At 46.0% G+C, this 19,124-nt stretch overlaps 3 protein-coding genes across 4 annotated transcripts; 1 reads left to right on the top strand and 2 right to left on the bottom strand.

Moving 5' to 3' along the window:
* Positions 1–121: 121 nt before the first annotated feature.
* Positions 122–7,479, bottom strand: LOC139299839 (26S proteasome non-ATPase regulatory subunit 11A). Of its 2 annotated transcripts, none has more exons than XM_070922767.1 (13): positions 7,378–7,479; positions 6,552–6,653; positions 5,220–5,416; positions 4,306–4,363; positions 3,967–4,161; positions 3,724–3,868; positions 3,529–3,589; positions 2,777–2,839; positions 2,551–2,676; positions 2,415–2,450; positions 2,252–2,303; positions 1,738–1,881; positions 122–1,443 (listed from the first exon to the last, which is right to left on the bottom strand). In XM_070922767.1, exons 1-12 carry the CDS (start codon positions 7,466–7,468, stop codon positions 1,739–1,741), a joined length of 1,269 nt encoding a protein of 422 aa, XP_070778868.1. In that variant the 5' UTR covers positions 7,469–7,479; the 3' UTR covers positions 122–1,443; position 1,738. The 2 variants fall into 2 exon arrangements, with proteins under 2 accessions (XP_070778868.1, XP_070778870.1); XM_070922769.1 differs by having other exon boundaries at positions 122–1,482.
* A 783-nt stretch (positions 7,480–8,262) lies between these two features.
* rpain (RPA interacting protein) lies at positions 8,263–10,817 on the bottom strand. Its single transcript, XM_070923594.1, has 7 exons — positions 10,637–10,817; positions 10,318–10,509; positions 10,012–10,084; positions 9,739–9,850; positions 9,521–9,584; positions 8,676–8,816; positions 8,263–8,377 (listed from the first exon to the last, which is right to left on the bottom strand). The coding sequence occupies exons 1-7, from the start codon at positions 10,739–10,741 to the stop codon at positions 8,348–8,350; spliced, it is 717 nt and encodes a 238-aa protein (XP_070779695.1). The 5' UTR covers positions 10,742–10,817; the 3' UTR covers positions 8,263–8,347.
* A 6,254-nt stretch (positions 10,818–17,071) lies between these two features.
* LOC139300532 (cyclin-dependent kinase 5 activator 1-like) lies at positions 17,072–18,259 on the top strand. The gene is made up of 2 exons (XM_070923660.1): positions 17,072–17,587; positions 17,768–18,259. Exons 1-2 carry the CDS (start codon positions 17,072–17,074, stop codon positions 18,257–18,259), a joined length of 1,008 nt encoding a protein of 335 aa, XP_070779761.1.
* The last annotated feature ends 865 nt before the right edge of the window (positions 18,260–19,124 follow it).

A 19,124-nucleotide genomic window follows, 5' to 3' on the forward strand; every position in this document is an offset into this window, starting at 1 on the left:
CTGGTTGGAAATCACCGATCTCAAGTATGCAAAGGAGCGCAGAGGAGCTTAATGAACCAAAGCGGTAAACATTTTAAACACATTTTCACTTCCAGGATCCTAAAATCACACAAATTGCAGGTTTTAATTTTTTTTTTATTAGCGTTTGTCTTTCTCTATGTCATATATGGTAAACCCTCGAGTCCTTGCAAAATGAAGTTCCCAGAAATGTACAGCTTGATTTTCTTCAGCGAAACTCGCCCTTTCCTGCAAAACAAACCGTCACGTCTCAGAACGCAGAGTTCCCTCTCCAGTCACGTGTCGAGCATCAAAAGCACTTCGTGTGACTGACCAAGCGCTCAGTGGCGAGGTTTATTCTGTTCTTACGCATTATAAAAAAAGGGGGGGGACAGTGTGAATACATCGGGCCTTGGATGAACAGAGGCGCTTGGCAATGTTATATACAAACAGGAAGTAGGAGCGCAGGGGGCAGGAAAGGGGGTGGGGGGTGGGGGGGTGTAGGAGACTCCAGTGTGGTGATGAATGTCCTCCTCTCCTTGTGGCATGGTCCCAAGTGGACAGAAGAACAAAATTCCCTGTATGGTCCACGAATCCCAGAATGCCTTGTGAGTGAGACCACTCAGGGTTAAACTAGCGAAGTGGTGGGGGGGGGGGGGGCGCAATGGTCATAGTGAGGATGAGGAGAAGGGAGGGTTGTTCCGACGGCCTCCGTTTTTAAAACCATTCTTCAGGTGACTTTGTTAACTGTGGGGCAATTCTTCAAAACTGCAGAAAATCGGGAGAAATTCAAACATTTCAGTGTTTCAGGGCTGGTTGGCAAATTGGACAGAACAGGTAGAATCCGGTGGGAGACACACACCAACCAACCCACGTTTAACCCCGGGTACACTCTGAGAACAGGCCGAGCATGTTTTTTATTTATATAATACATGTATGAATAAGTACTGTATATGTATTCTTTATTGTTATTTTACAAGATTCCCTGATGGCCAGCGCAGAGAGAAACAGAAGGAGGGGGAAAAAAAGGGGGGTGCGGTGGGGAGGGGGGAGGGTGGGCTTGTCCAATTTTTCATACAGTAGAAACCAGTGGTGGGGGAAGAGAAGAGGGGCACAGTGCCTGAATTTGTCCGTAGGGAGTAGCACGTTGTGTCAGATCAACCCCAGTCAGGTTGGAAGGAAGAGACTGGAGGGAGCGAGAGCAGAGGGCTGAGGGAGGACTAGGAGGAGCGGCGTGTCCACCGGCCCCCTCCCCTCCTCCCCACCCGTCAGTTTGTTGTTCCGTTGGGTCGTCTTCAGTTGGTCAGCTGGTTTGTTTGCTTGCTGGGTTTGTTTGTAATGTCCTCGTCCTCCTCCCCTCGTCCCTCCCGGGTTGAAGTGAACGATCAACGGAGGTCTGACTGGCCCACGGCACTCCGGGCAGGAGGGCCGGTGGTTTCACTCTCTCTGGGTGGGGGGGCAAAGACGGGTTGAAGAGACTCAACACTGAGATTTTACAGACACGCATACGTTGGTAAATGGGCTTCAAGTTGATTTGAACAATCTGTAACACAAGGCTGGTGATCATTCAATAGCAGTTATTTAGAGGTCAACTAACTGCTATTATTATTATGTAATCCATTACGTTGCACAATTACTACATTAAGACCGTGTAATGGACCAAAAGGCATCTCAGCCTCCCACGTCATATTTGGGTTGCTACATATGGACGCCGACGTGATCAGTTCTGCTGGGGCTGACCTTATGTTAGCTTCTTGGCTTTGTTGTAGAGCGAGTCGACCACTTTGCTCATGTTCTGAATGGTCTCCAGGGCCGCCTCGTACGTCTTGTCCACCACTGGCTCTTCAAAGACAATCAGCACACCTTCGCCTTGGTCCAAAATACCTGTCAGGTAGGAAGGTGGGGGTTGATAAAGGGAGGAAAACAGAGAGAAAAACGGTTAAAAGCTATGGGAGGGCTGTCGATGACAGGCGCACTCACTAATTTAGTTCATTTCATCCAGTAAAAAAACAAAGCACAGTGAACTGTGATGGAAACAACACTTTAAAAGGTCCCATATTATGCTCATTTCAGCTCAATATGTTTATTCTGGGACTCCACTGGAGCAGCTTTGCATGATTCACAGTTCAGAAAAGTCCTTATTTATCTTCTACTGGCCCTTCAACAACCACAAAACACTAATATTTACCACAAGGAAACAAATATTTATCTGTCTCTTCACGTAGTGTATACTAAAAGAGCTGCAGACACATACCGTGAAACTTCTTGTCCAGGATCATCTGCGATAATTTCCTCTCCACGTCTCCCTGCAGGGCAGACACAATTGGACTGTAGGTATTTCATTGTAAAAACCTGAGGAATTGCAAGAAATATGTATAATGAAAGTGAAACATTGACGGAGATGAGTGAAATCCTACCTTAGGGAGTTTGATGAGGGAGGAAATGTGTGCTATCTGTCAGAGAAAAGAAGGACAAGCAGAATGATTAAAATGACATTTACAATAAGTATATTAGTAAGTACACTAAGTATTCTAAGTAATTCGAAGAGATTACCTGGACCCTGGAGAAAGGTTCGATGACCCTGATGAGGTTCTGCTCCAGCAGGTTGTCATACAGTTTGGTCAGATGGGTGCTGATGATGGGGTCATCCCTCAGCTCTGCTTTGTACTCTGTTAGTGCCTTGGGGGAGGGAGCAGTGGGAACAGGACATTTCAGTCACAAAGGGTTGTTCCACAGCCTCAACGAGGTCGACGTACAGCATCAAACTCGCGACACAAACCTTTTCGAAGTCTGCCAGCGACCGGTTCTTGCTGGCTTGTGCCACACATTTCAGTGAGTCTGTCTGTAGAAAAACAACATAAACAAAATGTTATGGATCACGACGGCGGCTGAGCAGCTTCTACCAACAGAGACTGAAGAATGCTGCACTGCATACAACATGAATATGTAAATAAACAAATACAGAAAATCCAATCGTGACTGTTCGCTGAGCCCGGCCCATCTTGGTTACTGTTGCTACACCTGCCTTCTGTTCTCTCACTGCACGTTATGCAGTTTACTATGACAACAGTGGCAAATACAAAATTCTTAGTCACTTCTGAAACAGTGGGTCCCAGAGGTAGGAAAAAGCAGCTTTTCATTTGTAGCCAGCAAGCTAACTGACCACAACCCTGTGAAAGGAGTCTTAAATATCCACTTAATGGCTACATGATATTGCGCTAAAAGCTGCAGGACAGAGCTGCTAACGTTAGCATAAACTCTCATCCGGGACTGGATTCCAAGGGCTTTTTTTTTTTTTTTTTACATAACCTGTAACCCCACAATCAAATGTAGTTCATTAATGAGGTGCTCCCGGCCTTGTAACCAACGACTGGTTAGGTGTAGGGAGTAAGCTAGGTAGCCAGACATGCTAACATAACACGACAGCTGACTTTAGAGCAGAGAAAGGCACGCTTAAACCCATTCCTTACGCTACTCGCGAACGGTCAGTTGAGTTTACGTTAGGAAATTCTTAGGAATGAGGAGTGATACCTGTCTGCCAGCGTACCGCAGGGCTAGCTTGCCACTGATGAGGGCCTGGACATCCTCTGGCCTGAGACGGAAACAATATGCATCAGACACAGCAAGACGAAAAGCTCATTCTGGGTTCTCTCCCAGTGAAAATCAATAGTGCAGGCCTGAGCTGGTTTCGCAGACTATCATGTATCTGAGTCGTATGCCACTTACGCGTTGAGCATGATTTTGCAGAGCAGCATGTATTTGAGGGCCGTGATGGCTCGGGGGCTGTCAATGGAGTCGTAGCCCTCAAAGGCCTCATAGAAGTAGGAGTAAGCCGTCTTCCAGTCTTTCTCCTCCGCTGCGTGAATGATCCCTGGACACGCAACCAAACACACTCATAAATGTCAGTTTAACTGCAACAGATACCGCACACCAGCGACTTGGTCAGGTGTTGTTGTCCTGCTTGCGTACCTGACTGCATGTCTAAAGCTGCTTGTAGTTTGGGTGGGCAGTAGATGGCGTTGGCGGTGGTCCTGGCAGATGTCAGGGCGGCGCGGGCCTTGGGCAGGTTACTGAGCGCGTGGTATGTCTTACTCTCCAGCAGCTGAACCTCCACCAGCAGGGCCTTGTCGTCCATCTTCTTCAGCTCCTGCAGCAACTGGGAGCCTGGAGAAGGAAGGAAGGAAGCTCAGAGTCGACGCTTTCAGTGCCTTTATTTATAAATGAAATCTACTTTCTTACCTTGTGGATAAATTAATTCTTTTGTCTTCTAAACATTCTGTAATTGTCACGCAAATTGAAAACACTTACCAAGCTGTAGAGCCTCCTGGTAGCACTTTGTGTCGAAATACAATGAGATGAGACGAGCCTGAGGAGAGAGGAGAACAACAACCGTCTCAGGGTCCAGGTCTGCAACGTTCAAGGAATTTCCTTCATCACTTATCGGAAGTGTTAACAATCCATAGTTGGGTAAATTAGGTATTTACGCAACAGATTTATGTGGTAAGTATTCAACGAATACCCAGACAAATATAAAATATATCAATACAGCAAATAATGTACAACTTCCAGACTTCATTTTAAGACATAAATAAGATGAGATCAAACATGTTGGGCCTAATATATAGTCTAGCCCTTTTTTTCTTGGATCTACATGATGGGGGTAAGTTGACTGTATCCAGTCCAGCTGCTGAACAGTATCCCGGGGAAGCACAAATACGGTCATGCCAATTTTACCAACCCAGGGATTCCCCCAACGTTTCCCTTTCACCAGTAGATTGTATTAACACCTTAAAAAAACTAGCTAGCTTTTTTTCTCCACATAGCTAAGCTGACAGCCGCCAGACAGATCGATCCTAATCTTGAGGGAGTCTGTCTGGTTGGGTTGCAGGACAAGGGGGCAACTATGAACCACATCACAATTTGTCTGGAAAAGGAAGAAGAAGAGGAAGTGTGTTTGTTGTTTTTTTTTTGGCTGAACAAGAAGAAAAAGGTAAAAAGAGAAGATATAATGTGCGGCTGCTTATAGAGAATGGGACCGGGGAGGGCGAATACAGAACACTGGTGCAAGTGATGAGAAGCATCTACGAGGAGAAGCATCCCCAGTACTCCAGAGCATGCACAGTTGGTGTGCTTGCTATGCGGACAGTCCACGCGGTCACTCGTTTTGGGCTGCACACAGATGCCCGCACAGGGGTCCACTGGCAGATGACAACATGTCTCACCTCTAGTGCCTGTCTGAGGAAGGTCCTCTTCTCTGCCTTGGCCCACTCTATGCACTCCAGGCAGAGCTCCACCTCCTGACCCGTGGCAGCTTCCATGTCCAGGAACAGGTCCAGCAGGGAGCGGACCAGCCGGGCTGCCTTGGCCTTGGAGATGGAGTTGAGGAAGGGCCGTACATACTTCAGCAGGCCCCCAAGCTCTGAGGAGAGGGAGGTGAGGGGCAAAAAAAAAAAAAAAAGAGAAAACAGCAGAAAATAAGCTTACAATCAATCTGCCCCAATGGCTGGTGAATGCAAAAAATATACTATCTAAACTTTTCAATAAGAGTTGCAAAACACTTAAAATGAACACATTGCCAATTCCATGTTTCCTAAATGATACAAGAAAACTCATCAAAATGTCACTGTGATATTTTAGTGGGGAACATTATGTTGCCTTTTTCACGTTTGTAAATAGTGATTTTAGACACAGCCCAGGCCTGTTTATTGCAGCTTAAATTTGACCAGGGTCATACATTCTTCCTTTCCAACTGTTCAGCTGATGACTCACAGCACTTCCACTGGCCCATATGTGAGGCAGGAACAAACTTCTCATCCAAAGGCTACTCAACCTTCACCAGCTACTACCTTCCTTGCAGTGTTTTTTTTTTTTTTTTTGGTAAGAAGATGCTAAAGATATTCTTGGATATCTTACAGCAGGTTTGCTACAGGGATTATATCTTAACCTAGATTTCCTTAAAGATGTATATTGAAACACATTCTTGGTCTAGCACTTTAACGTTCTAATCGCTCTATTTCTTAATTAATGCTTGGATATCAGTTTCGATTTCACTACAAATAGAGACAATCCACACATGTGCTACAGTATGCTTTACTACTTGAACCTGTTCTCATGTACATGTGTAAAAATGTTTGCATTTGCTGAATTTTCATTAAGGCAGATGTGATGTAAAAAAAACAAAAACAAAAACAAAATAACAGCCTGGCATTGAACATTTAAGCAAAAATGCAATGTTGTACAAAAGTAGTCAGGCCTCAGATCGAACTCATAATAAGGCTTAGTAAGGAGGGACATGATTTCTTTGTTCAACTCATGTCTTTGTTGTTGTTTTTCATGGGAGCAGCCATATAAAAAGCAACATCTTTGAGCAGAATCAGTCTACATTCCAACAAGTGTTGGAGGGAGAACAAGCCAATTAGACCCAAACAAGTGGCGAAACCTGAGCAACGTGGACATTGAGTCAGGAGCCTTACTCGTGGGGAAAAAAAGAAAAACAGTGTGACATACAGCTTTGTGTGTGGTGTGCTTGGAGTCTGAACATCATGTTCTGTTACCTGCAGCCTGCCCTGTCTTGGCCAGCAGCCCACCCAGCTCCAGGATGCTCTGCTCTTTAACACGCACCGCCTCCTCATCACTCTCCTGGACGTCCCGCTTCACTACAACACACACAAACGTATATAATGATGATGTCATCTGATCCGTACAGACGTGAATCACCGCCATGTGCAAACTGTGAAAATGCTGACGTTACACTCTTTCCTCCTGCCTCTAGAGACTGGCGTTGAGTCGAGTCATATCACGGGTAGGTTTGGTTGGATGGCGAGCAGCCAAGAGGCTAACGAAGCTGTGAAATATCGGACCTGTCAAACTAAACAATAAACGATGATGACAGCTACGTAGCTACGCTTTAGTAATCAACATAAAGCACCACATGGTGCATGAGCATAAACTAGAGGCCGTGACAAAGTAGGTGACGTTAAGAGAGTAAACTCGCTTTCACATGTATTTCCATGTCGGCCTGACATCTGACAAGACGAGTCATAGCTGCTAACAACGCTGGCTACATGCTAACGTTAACTAGCCAGCTGTCACCCAAGTTCCTGTCAAATGAATGAGCCGGGGCAGCTAACGTTAGCCTATCCGATAAGCTAGCCGGTGTGCCGCTAGCCGGCTAGCCCACTGCTGCTGACTCACTGTGCAAGCTAGGAGAAAAAAGAGACGGCCAGCACTGGGCTTGCTAACTTAGCTTAGCTGCTAACAGGCTAACAGCAAAGCTGGCTAACTCAACTGCTCCACGTTTGCTGGAGGGGATGAATAGCTTCAGTGTCTGAGCGTAGCATTATTTTCCCGCTATTGCCATACTGTGTCGAGTATATTTACCTATTGAGTGTAAGATATCGATAGAGGCATTCCGGTCTGTTCCAAGAAGAGACTGTGCTCTCTGAAACTCAGCCACTGCCGCGGCTGCCATCTTTCCTCTGCCTGCCTCCGCTCCGCTCTGCCTGGTTGTTTTCCGGTCAGGTCATTCACATGGTCGGGCAAATGCTGCCCCCTATCGGTGATGCCGAGTCCTGCTGCCTAGAAGTGCAGGTAATTTCAGAAACTAATTTTATTAAATATAATATTACACTACACTGTCGGGTTCATTAATGATGATAGATGATCTGTCCTCTATGGCTTATGTTCATTGAGAGTGATCAATGTTTTATTGGATGCAGAGCGTCTCACTGATTTAATTAGTCTGAAATTTGCAGGTGTTTCTTGATTAATCCCACAGAATTTCTCTCCTTGTCCATGTCGATGCGTCTTCAAGCATTGTATTTCATACAGTTACACTATGCTTTATTACTAGGTTTTTAAATGCATTGAAATGAACGTCAGGTATCAAAGTAAGCAAACGTAGCCACGAATATGCGCTGGTGACACCATGTGCAGAAAATGTACCCCACTGTTATTTGCGTGAAATTACGTTAAATGAATAAATGTTTAGTTTGAACCATTTTCTGCAATAGCAGCATTGCATTTTGGTGGTGGGAGGTTGCATTACAGTTTACACATCTAGGTGGTGGTTACTTCTGACTGGGGTCCATACACACAACTTTACCCTTGGGGGTATGTATGTTTCACTGAAAATATTTTGAGATAGTAAAATGGTGCATACGCAAATTTATCATAGCTTCAATATGTATGAAATAGTAGTTAAAGAGGGGAAGCATACAATACAATAAAGGAGAGATACACATTAAATATTTTTTTTAAAAAATAGCCTTTATTTCATAAAACATACAGAGCACAAAAAACTCAAAATCAAATCTCACGAGTCAAGTCACTCATGTCAGCCGCGTCGCTTTCACAGGACAATAGACAGGTAGTCACAAACCTGAAAGCAGAGGAAACAACAATAAACCAATCAGTCACAACTGACACTACAGTTATTGTGTGGCACATTGATTATTTTTCCTTCTGGGAAACCGGGTCAGTCAAGCAGCAGAGAACATAATGTGGGCAACAGGCCAGTACATACACAATGATGAGGAAAATACAGAACTTCATTCTTTAGGTGAAAGGGAAGGGGGGGGGGGGGGACAAACAAAAAAAGACTTCTGCAGCGGGGAGTTATGCATTTTAAGTTTCCAGCAGCAGCAGCAGATTTTCTTTGGTATGAGACCGTGCCGTACCTTGCAGCTTATCATCAGGTTGGGAGAGCTGTCGGTGTTGGGAGCTACAGAGAACACGGGGTTGAGGAGACAGTCCTCCATGTGCTCCGACACCCGGGACTCCAGAAGATGCCGCAGGATATCGGGGGTGATGTTCCGTTTCTAAAGACAGAGTGTAAAATGTTGCAGCACTTTCCATCTTAGTAATGTCGTACTTCTTTTTGGCGGATAATCATGCTCTTAAGTTTTGGAAATAAACATGTAAACAGGAAGTATAACGTTGCTATGGAGTCAGTAAGTTACCTGTGGCCTACTCCTCAAGATTCTGGGTTTTTTTTTAAAGCCTGCATTTGTTTATAATTTGGCAATTGTGCCCCATTAAAAGTATGCCAAATTAGCTATTAGCAGTTCCTGTTTGCAAAGTGCCCATGGGTGTATAGACAACTATCACTGGATTACTTTGACACTGAAGAAAACTTAGAAATGTGATTTTTCTCAGGCAAGTTCTGGAGTTATAAAAAGGAGCACCTTCCCACACCCCCATGATTTCTGGGTAAATTTTTGGGTGTTTATCCACAATGGACATGGCAGATAACGGTACCCCCAGGAAGTGCGAGTCATACTGAATCTAAAAAACATGTGGATCATGTCCACGTGTTTCAGATTGAGTTATGATGACTTTTGACACAAATGGCGGCAATCGTGCATAAGCATACTTGCCTGAAAAAAAAACAACATGAAAACACAACCTACTCACAACTTTGGCCGAGGAAATATGATTGAAAAGTACACTGTAATACAAAACCAAGTGCCTTGATTTATCCCTCATTTTTATCTGGATTTAACAAACAAACAAACAAACAAACCTTCGTGTTCATGTACAGTCCACAGAGGCAGGAGATGAAATGGCTGTTGATGTTCAAGTTGTTCCTGCGAGAGACAAGAAGCATGCTAATCTTGAACCATAAAAATGTGTCTGTTATCAACGCCACTCCACTGACATAAGCCAGCAGAGACATATTAGGAAGCTGGAAATGAGTCTCTGTCAATGTCTTGTGATGTAGCTGCCATCTCTTGGACTCACGTGTGACATACGGGGCAAATAATATGCATCTCTTCCATCCCTTCCACAACAGACGATATGTACTGCTGCTCAAACTGCACGTTCCTCTCGTACTCTTCGATAATGGACGTTTCTGTGGCGCGAAAGGAAAGAACACACGACTTTAGTGGGGGCTCAAAATCAACCGCAGCAGAAATAACTCAACGCTGCTGGTACCACCGCTGTCTACAACTCGTGTTCAGGTATGTGGTGTTACGGATGCTTGGGCAGAACTGTTATTGTGAAATGTCTCACCTTGAGACAAGAGCTCCTGCTGGATTTCTTCGAGGACGGCCAGTTCGTCATACTCCCTCATGACACTGAACATCTGTTCATGAGAAAAGAAAGCAGATAAAGCGCAAAAAACAGAAGAAAAACAAAAACAGATTTCAGCTCCAGGTGAGACTCCCATTTACTGACTCATTATTGACTTGGAGAAAGTCTTATTTTGAAAATGTTTATGGGTTTAAAAAGGTGCTCTCTCTGACAGAGCCAACAGTGACACAGGAAGAGACCCAGACCTAGTGAGGGAGAGGGAGAGTCAGACCGGGAGAGACCGACCTCTGCCATGCCGTCCGGCCCCCACAGCGAGGGCAGCCTGCGGTCCTCTGACTGCAGCGCGGTCCACTCCTCCTCCATCACCTCCTGGACGATGATGGAGGCCCCGGAGCCGCTGCGCTGCTGGCTCTCCCCCATCTGACGATATCTCTCCAGCAGCCTGGACCGGCTGTTTTTGAGTCTGTCCACGCAGCGCTACGGGAGACAAAAAAAAACAACAACAACAAAAAAAAAACAGGGCGGCACAATGTTAAACTCTGACAAGAACCAGCTAGCTAGCTAGCGAGCGAGCTAAGTGACAGCCTAGCATCTGGTTTCTCACCCTGCGGTACGTCTCTTTCCATGGCGGAGTCGTTCCTTTGTAAAGTGAGCGGTGTCTGTGCAAAGCGTCCATCTGTAGTGCTACTAGCGAGTGGAAAAGGTACATACGTGCAAAGGCCTGTTGAAACAAACTGGCTTAAATAAGGGGAAGACTTCAAAAACAAGACATTTCAGCTTTTAACCCCGCGTCCCGGAACTTGATGTGCGCTGCCGCGTGCAGTGCATGATGGGTTATGTAGTTCGGCGCCTCGTCATTTTCCTGTGTAAATGTTATTTTTTCCCGCACATGATCTGAGTGCTGTTTCAAAGCCAGGGATAACAATCTGGTGTCGACATTTTATTTATTTATGTGTTGGCTTAAAAATTGCTCAAACATGTATGGAATCGCCTATACATTGTTATTGTATATATTTTTTACTTTATTGTTCACTTAAATACTGTAAATGTGTATATTTTTTATTTTCTATTTCTTATTTTTATATTTTGTACATACCTTTAGTTCTAAATTATGCTACTTTACTCTTGAATGGGAGCACCGGTACTGTACAATTTCCCCCCGGGGATGAATAAAGTATTTCTGATTCTGATTCTGATCTGAAGTATTAACTATGTCTACTGTAACCTCCAATCTACTCCCTAACACTGCATATGCCACCACAGCTCCGCATCCCACTCTGAAATCGATATGAAGACCAACAGAGCTTTATTTTTTTACTTAATTACTAATATTTGCACCGTAGGTTTTATCTCTTTAACATCAGTGTTTTCATGGATGCAGCACGGGTGGAAGCCCAGTCCAAAGTTCCCAACAATGTGGGCCAATAAAGTGAAGACCGTGGACAAAGCAGGAACCCCTCAACAAACCAAAGATTGGTTTGTTGGTGAGAGGATTTGAATAACAATATCTCAGAGAGAGTGCACCATGCCCCAAGGTCAGACAACCAAAGGATGGAAATGTTGCAGTGTAAGTGTACCATTCCATGCTACCTATGTATTTATATGTGTCAGCCAGCAGCCAGGTGACTCACTGTGTTATTCCTCTGATGCAGCATCCTCTTTACAGAGGCTTTACAGATCCCCTCCCCTCTTCCGGCTCCTTTGCCTGTGGGCAGAGGCTGTATTTGGGAAGAAAGCCATCCAGTTAAATCCACTTTCTAGCTTACAGCCCCCACACTGGCTTTATGTGAGAAAGGCTGAAAAAGCACAAGGTGTCCGTGCCATTAGAAAACAGGTGGTGACACACAGGTGGTCTGTACAATGACTCTCCTCTGGGGAGAGAATATAGGGAATGACACCAGCTGATGTTATACATCCACGCATCAGTGGCTTCTGAGATGGGGAGGTCCAGGGCAAGCTCTGGAGACATGAGAGCGGACGACAACAGACAAATATTACAAAGGCTACAGAGACGGATTTGGCAGCATTGCAGAGAGAGTAATTTGCCCAATACGTATGATGTTATCACCACAAAATAACAGACCAAACAAGGGGGGAAAAACTGTAATCAAAGCCAACAGTGACATTAAAGTGATCATGCGGATTTTGTATTTATTTACCACAAATCTCCCAGTCAGGACCACTGGAAGTTGAATCTGCAGACCACTGGCCGGAATAAAAACCTGCAGACAGCTCACTCCTACAGCGACATTTTCTCTTCAGTTTTGAGGGGAACCCAGCGTGAGGACCACTTGGCCTGTGAAGGGAAAGCTGTACGGTGTCTTCTGGGGCTTTCCAAAGTCTGAGAAAATAACCCTGATGACCTTCACGCTGATATCTGGTTCTAGCTTGGTTGGGGAATTAGGGAAAATAAATAAAAAGTTATGTTGTGTTTATTTGATTTTAGCTCATTTTCTTTAAAACTATTTGCTGACTTGTATGCCTGTAGATACATTTTGCCTGTTTTTGTTGGTTTGTTTCACCAATTGTGAGTCTACCAATTGAACACTGCCTCTATCTTCCCTCTATAGAACCAAATCATACAAAAGTGTCAATGAAATGACTGTTTCACCTAATTCCAGTGGTGGAAGGAGTATTCAGATCCTTTACTTATGTAAAGGTACCAACACCAATAAAAGTCCTGCAATCCAAATCTTACTGAAGCAAAAGTACCGAAGTATTATCAGCAAAATACTTAAAGTATCCAAATCAAAAGTATTCGTTCTGCAGAAAAATGGCCCTCGACTATTATTATGTATGACATTATTAGATTGTTTAAATTTAAATGAAACCACCAGAGAAGTTTAGAGGGGAAATATCTCTTTGGTGGAACTGCCAACACCTCACAGATATCTGCCCCAATGGCCCCAACAAGCCACAAGCCAAAAAGGTTGGAATCTACTAAAACAATTGTATCACACGTTGCTTTATGTAAAAATGGATTGTACTGAAGTGCAGTACTTGAGTAAATGTGCTAAGTTAATTTCCACCTCTAGTTCATTTCTTGTGTTAGATAAAAGGTAGGTGTTGTCAATTTCTTCTTCATTCCCCAGATGTAGGCGATGATTCGATGATGGAAGGAAACTCCGCTGATACTGACTTTTTACATAATATTCTTTATTCACCCTCTTCCCAGTAATGGCAGAAGCTTTCCTCCATGAAGCGCATCACCTCCCGGACTGTCGGGAGGTGATGCACGGTGCGTCTGCAGGCGGGTTTTGTCAGCAGGGCTCGGCCGACTCAAATTTGATTCACAAAAATCCTCCATCTCCACACCCCCCCCCCCCCCCCCCCCCCATCCCCCGCCCCCGCCCCCCATCATCCACATCAGCAGCAGCAGCTTTGACACATCTGCGCGGCTGGTTCAGCACCTCGGACAGCGAACTCTCCGATAGGCTGGAGACCGTCGGCGGCCAATGGCTTCAGCGGCGCGGCTGCTGCAGCGGCGGCCCGCAGCATCCCGGCAGCAGCCAATGAGAAGGCGCCGCTTCTCCCCCACATCCAACCCGAATGACTGCAGATGCCCGCATCAAAGCAGCGGGTCTCCCTCTCTCTCTCCCTCTCTCTAGCTGAGGGTATAAGCCGCTGTCTATTTTTGGAATTCATAGTGGCCATTTTTCCCCCCCTCTTGGTATTCTCCGCCTTTTGTTTTGATTGAGGCTTTTCGGGCTGATATGATGTCTGGTGGAGGTCTGTCCGAGCCGTGAGACCGCGTAGATTTTCGCCTCTCAATGGAAGACATCTTCCCACTCGCTGCGAGCGAAGGAGTGAAGCACGTCCCGCGGTCGCTTCGCGTCTGCCTCCCCGTCGACGAGCGAGGGACTTCCTATAAATGAAGGTCTGAGCGAGGCAGCAGCCCGCCGGGAGACGAACCTGTCTGGACTGGAACCTGGACTGCTTGTACTGGCGGTGTGGGAGCCGAGCCGAACGGCACATTTTTGGCCGCATTTGCACGGCAGCCAAAAAAAAAAGGGGGGGGGGGGGGTCAAGGTGTGCTCCATGGATCTCAGAAGAAGAGTCGATTGATTAGAAGGTAGGAAAACACAGAGGATTGTTTTTCTGCATGTGGCAACATCACCCCCCCCCCCCCCCCCCCCTCCAGCTCTGCAAATGATAAACACCCCAATGAGAAGGCCCAGATAGTCAACAATGTAGACATGATCCCTTACAGGTGTGCAGCCGCTCTGTTATTCCCATCTAGATGATTTATGTTGCTCAGAAAGTGTCTCATTGAAACGTGAAAGGCAGCGGCATCCTCATCCTCATCCTCATCCTCAGGCTGTGGGCGTGCGAGAGCACAGGCCCATCAGCTGGTGGCTTCTGAAGCCGCCTTGTGTTGGAGGGGCTGTTTTCAAGGCTTCCATTTTGAAGCTAAGATGGATGCTTGCGCACATCTCTCCGTGGCCTTATCTCGGCTCTTATATAATCCCGAAGAGCGCTGGAGCGGCTGCAGGCCCGTGTAGACGCTGACGCGAGAGGCGACGCATATGCTTTATGTAGAGAGACATCAGCAGCAGTGTTTGATCACAGGCACTAAGGCTCTGTTGGGTTTTAAAAACCTGAAGGAGATGATATGCGTGGCTGCAGACTCCTTCATGTGACCACTGTCATCACACCGGTGCTGTGGTCTGTATATTACTATAGTGTGAAGGAATGCCATCAAATGATGAAGGGATTATTATAAAGTTTTTAGTCATGTTGAGGTCTCAGGGATTAAACATGGACATAAGACCATTTACGCATTAACGTGGTGTTGAAGTATTTTTGTCAAATTCAATCAATTACCTTTTAAGATCTTCAAAGGTGTCCTTCTGACCCCCCACCCCTCCCAAAAAAAACAAGAAAAACAGTGGTTTGACCAAAAAAACACTTAACTAAAGGTCCACTTACTAGCTTTTTACTAAGCTTTTAACCACATTTCATGGTCTTCCTCGGGGGAGGCTATGGGAAAAATCCTGAAAGTGGACCTTGATAGACCTTCTCCTCACTCACTCATCACAAAAACAAGTAAAATCTCGAGTGTGAGAGGCCTGACCTTAACTCAAAGTCCGCTTGCTAGCTTTTTAGGGGGCTTTCAGCCGCATCTTAGGGTCTTCTTCAGGCAGCAGGGGTTTGCTCAGTTGACATGGTAGCTAGGGGACAGTAACATCACCGTGGAAAAATCCATCTAGGCAGTGAGGTCCATACTGAGCAAACTCCGTTAACTCAGGAAGACTGTGAGATGCGGCTGAAAGCTTCAGAAAGAAAATGAGTAACTGGCCCACACTGACTTTCCATCTGACTCACTCTTCAAAAAAAAAAGTAAAAGCCGGGGTACGAGAGTTCATTTTTGACCTTGGACACTCAACAGACCTTTAGTTAAGATTTTTCTTTTGTCATTTTCTTTTAAAAATCTGGAGCTTTCAACCACATCTCACGGTTTTTCTCAGGGGATGCTGTTTGCTCAGTTGTCATGGTAGCACCAGGACAGTGACAGCACTGTGGACTATATTGCCAAAAGTATTCACTCACCCATCCAAATAATTGAAATCAGGTGTTCCAATCACTTCCATGGCCACAGGTGTATAAAATCATGCACCAAGGCATGCAGACTGTTTCTACAAACATTTGTGAAAGAATGGGTCGCTCTCAGGAGCTCAGTGAATTCCAGCGTGGTACTGTGATAGGATGCCACCTGTGCAACAAGTCCAGTCGTGAAATTTCCTCACTCCTAAATATTCCACAGTCAACTGTCAGTGGTATTATAACAAGGTGGAAGCGATTGGGAACGACAGCAACTCAGCGGATGCTGAGGCGCATAGTGCGCAGAGGTCGCCAACTTTCTGCAGAGTCAATCGCTACAGACCTCCAAACTTCATGTGGCCTTCAGATTAGCTCAAGAACAGTGCGTAGAGAGCTTCATGGAATGGGTTTCCATGGCCGAGCAGCTGCATCCAAGCCATACATCACCAAGTGCAATGCAAAGCGTCGGATGCAGTGGTATAAAGCACGCCGCCACTCGACTCTAGAGCAGTGGAGACGCGTTCTCTCGAGTGACGAATCGCGCTTCACCATCTGGCGATCTGATGGACGAGTCTGGGTTTGGCGGTTGCCAGGAGAACGGTACTTGTCTGACTGCACTCTGCCAAGTGTAAAGTTTGGTGGAGGGCGGATTATGGTGTGGGGTTGTTTTTCAGGAGCTGGGCTTGGCCCCTTAGTTCCAGTGAAAGGAACTCTGAAAGCTTCAGCATACCAAGAGATTTTGGACAATTCCATGCTCCCAACTTTGTGGGAACAGTTTGGGGATGGCCCCTTCCTGTTCCAACATGGCTGTGCACCAGTGCACAAAGCAGGGTCCATAAAGACATGGATGAGAGTTTGGTGTGGATGAACTTGACTGGCCTGCACAGAGTCCTGACCTCAACCCGATAGAACACCTTTGGGATGATTTAGAGCGGAGACTGAGAGCCAGGCCTTCTCGTCCAACATCAGTGTGTCACCTCACAAATGCGCTTCTGGAAGAATGGTCAGAAATTCCCATAAACACACTCCTAAACCTTGTGGAAAGCCTTCCCTGAAGAGTTGAAGCTGTTATAGCTGCAAAGGGTAGACCAACGTCATATTAAACCCTATGGATTAAGAATGGGATGTCACTTAAGTTCATATGCAAGTCAAGGCAGGTGAGCCAATACTTTTGGCAATATAGTGTATCTTGGCAGGTATCTACGTGTCCTTGAGTTAAGATTTTTTTTCTTTTTGTTAAATTAAAACATCTTTAATGAACTTAATTCTAATAATTTGGTCGTTTGTTGCTGATGGCTTAATTTTGCATTGTTTACTACATGTAATGTAAGTAATGGAGAATAAATCTTTCTGTTCTTTACTCACAGGTTCGACTTCCTCCAGAAGTGAAACACTTTGGTCCCCTCAAAGCTCTTTGTCAAGATCAATCAAAGAGACCCTTCCCCCAATCCCCACTCCACCCTTCCTGTGACCCACTGCTAACCCTCGCGCAGGCATCATGGGTACGGTGCTGTCACTGTCTCCCAGCTACCGCAAGGCAGTGCTGTTTGAGGATGGCCCGGCCACGGTAGGCCACTACACAGCGGTCCAGAATAGCAAGAATGCCAAGGATGCTGCAGCAGCGGCCTCAAAGTCCCTCAAACGCCCCTCTCTCATCAATGTGTTGCCATGGAAACGCATTGTGGCTGTATCAGCGAAGAGGAAGGGCTCCAAGAAGCTGCAGTCAGACAGCGGGGATGGTGGGAAAGGGAACTCTCCGGATGGCCATGCCACTGCCACGGCCAACTCAGCCTCCAATAGCCTGAAACTGAAGAAGTCCCAGTCCTGTGCTAACCTTTCATCTTACTCCTCAAGTCAGGACCCCTTGGCCACCACCACCACTACCTCCTCCCACTTGCCCATCTCCAAGACCCTGGTTAACGTAGCTACTGTCGCTGCCAAAAAGAATTCCCTCACAGGCTCCGGGATCCAGCCGTCTACCACAACTGGCACACCAAAACGGGTCATCGTCCAGGTAACGCTAAGCCTAACTGTCTTATTTGGTCTTTTTTTTTTTTTTAATCACAGAAGATTTGTTGCTGAATTTGTATTTTGAAAGCTTTCTAACATGTTTAGCCACTTAAACTCTGCTGCCTCATTTCAGCAATCTTTTCCCCAGTCCTCTTTCTCACCTTTCTTCTTTTCTTGAACCCAGGCCTCCACCAGCGAACTGATGCGCAGCCTGGGTGAGTTCCTGTGCCGCCGGTGTTACCGACTGAAGCGTCTATCCCCAACCGATCCGGTGCTGTGGCTGCGCAGTGTGGATCGTTCCCTCCTCTTACAGGGCTGGCAGGATCAAGGCTTCATCACTCCGGCCAATGTGGTCTTCCTCTACATGCTGTGCCGTGATGTGGTCTCGTCCGAGGTGGCCTCCGAGCGCGAGCTGCAGGCCTCACTGCTCACCTGCCTCTACCTGTCCTACTCTTACATGGGCAACGAGATCTCCTACCCGCTGAAGCCATTCCTGGTCGAGGCGGAGAAGGAAGCCTTCTGGGACCGCTGCCTGGAGATCATCAACCGCATGAGCGGCAAGATGCTCCAGATCAACACCGATCCACACTTCTTCACCCAGGTGTTTGCTGACCTGAAGAACGAGAGCAAGAAAGAGGAGGAGAAGACCAAACTCCTCATAGGCCTTGACCGATAAAAGGGAGCTGGGAGGGGGGAAGGAAGGATGGATACATAGAAAGATTGATGGAGTTGAAAGGTTGAGGACGGGTGGACTAATGTAATGCAGTGTAGCGATGGGACCTGGGAGCAGTACTGTTGTCTGGCATCTCTACTGGTTTATCATTCAATTTCCTGTTTCTAACCCAGAACAAAGACATGGCGTTTAAATAATATGAGCTGGGTAATGAGCCACCTAAACACTAACAGGCTTTCAGACTTGACACTGATCAGTAACTGATCTGCAGTGTCTCGCCTGAAGGCAGCAACTGGCCTCCAGGGCACTTTTACCACAACAAAACAGATAAAATCAGGGGTTGCTGTGGTGCTGGCCATCAGCACCACTATTTGACATGACTGGATCTGATGAGACTCTCAAGACCGACAGGTTACCTGTTGGCATCCAACGCCTGGGTCACTCAGCTCAGTATGCGACAATAACGAGCTTTAAGGCAGAGATATGATCATTGGTTTTTCAAGAACAATGTAACTGGCAACACATGCAATGTTTTATCAAACGCCTGGCCAGCAGGGTTGGTGATGTGACATCAACAAGCTGTGAGAAAGAGATACCTATCATTTTTATCTTTTGCCTCGGGCCAGCAGACACGCACCAGTCTGACCTGTACCTTGTTTCAGTGAGATAAGAAATGAAATCTGAAATTCCCACTGAAGTATTTTTTCTGTCTTTTGATAAACACGGGTTTAGAAATGCCAGACAACACAGATTTACTTATTAATATAAAGATACAGGATACTGACGCGTTGACATTGTGTGATAGCATCCGGGGATTTTTCGCTATAGAGGAATGTCCGGGTAACGAAAAACGAGAACCACCTTGCAT

Source organism: Enoplosus armatus, chromosome 17, assembly GCF_043641665.1.
Source record: "Enoplosus armatus isolate fEnoArm2 chromosome 17, fEnoArm2.hap1, whole genome shotgun sequence".
NCBI lineage: Eukaryota > Metazoa > Chordata > Actinopteri > Centrarchiformes > Enoplosidae > Enoplosus > Enoplosus armatus.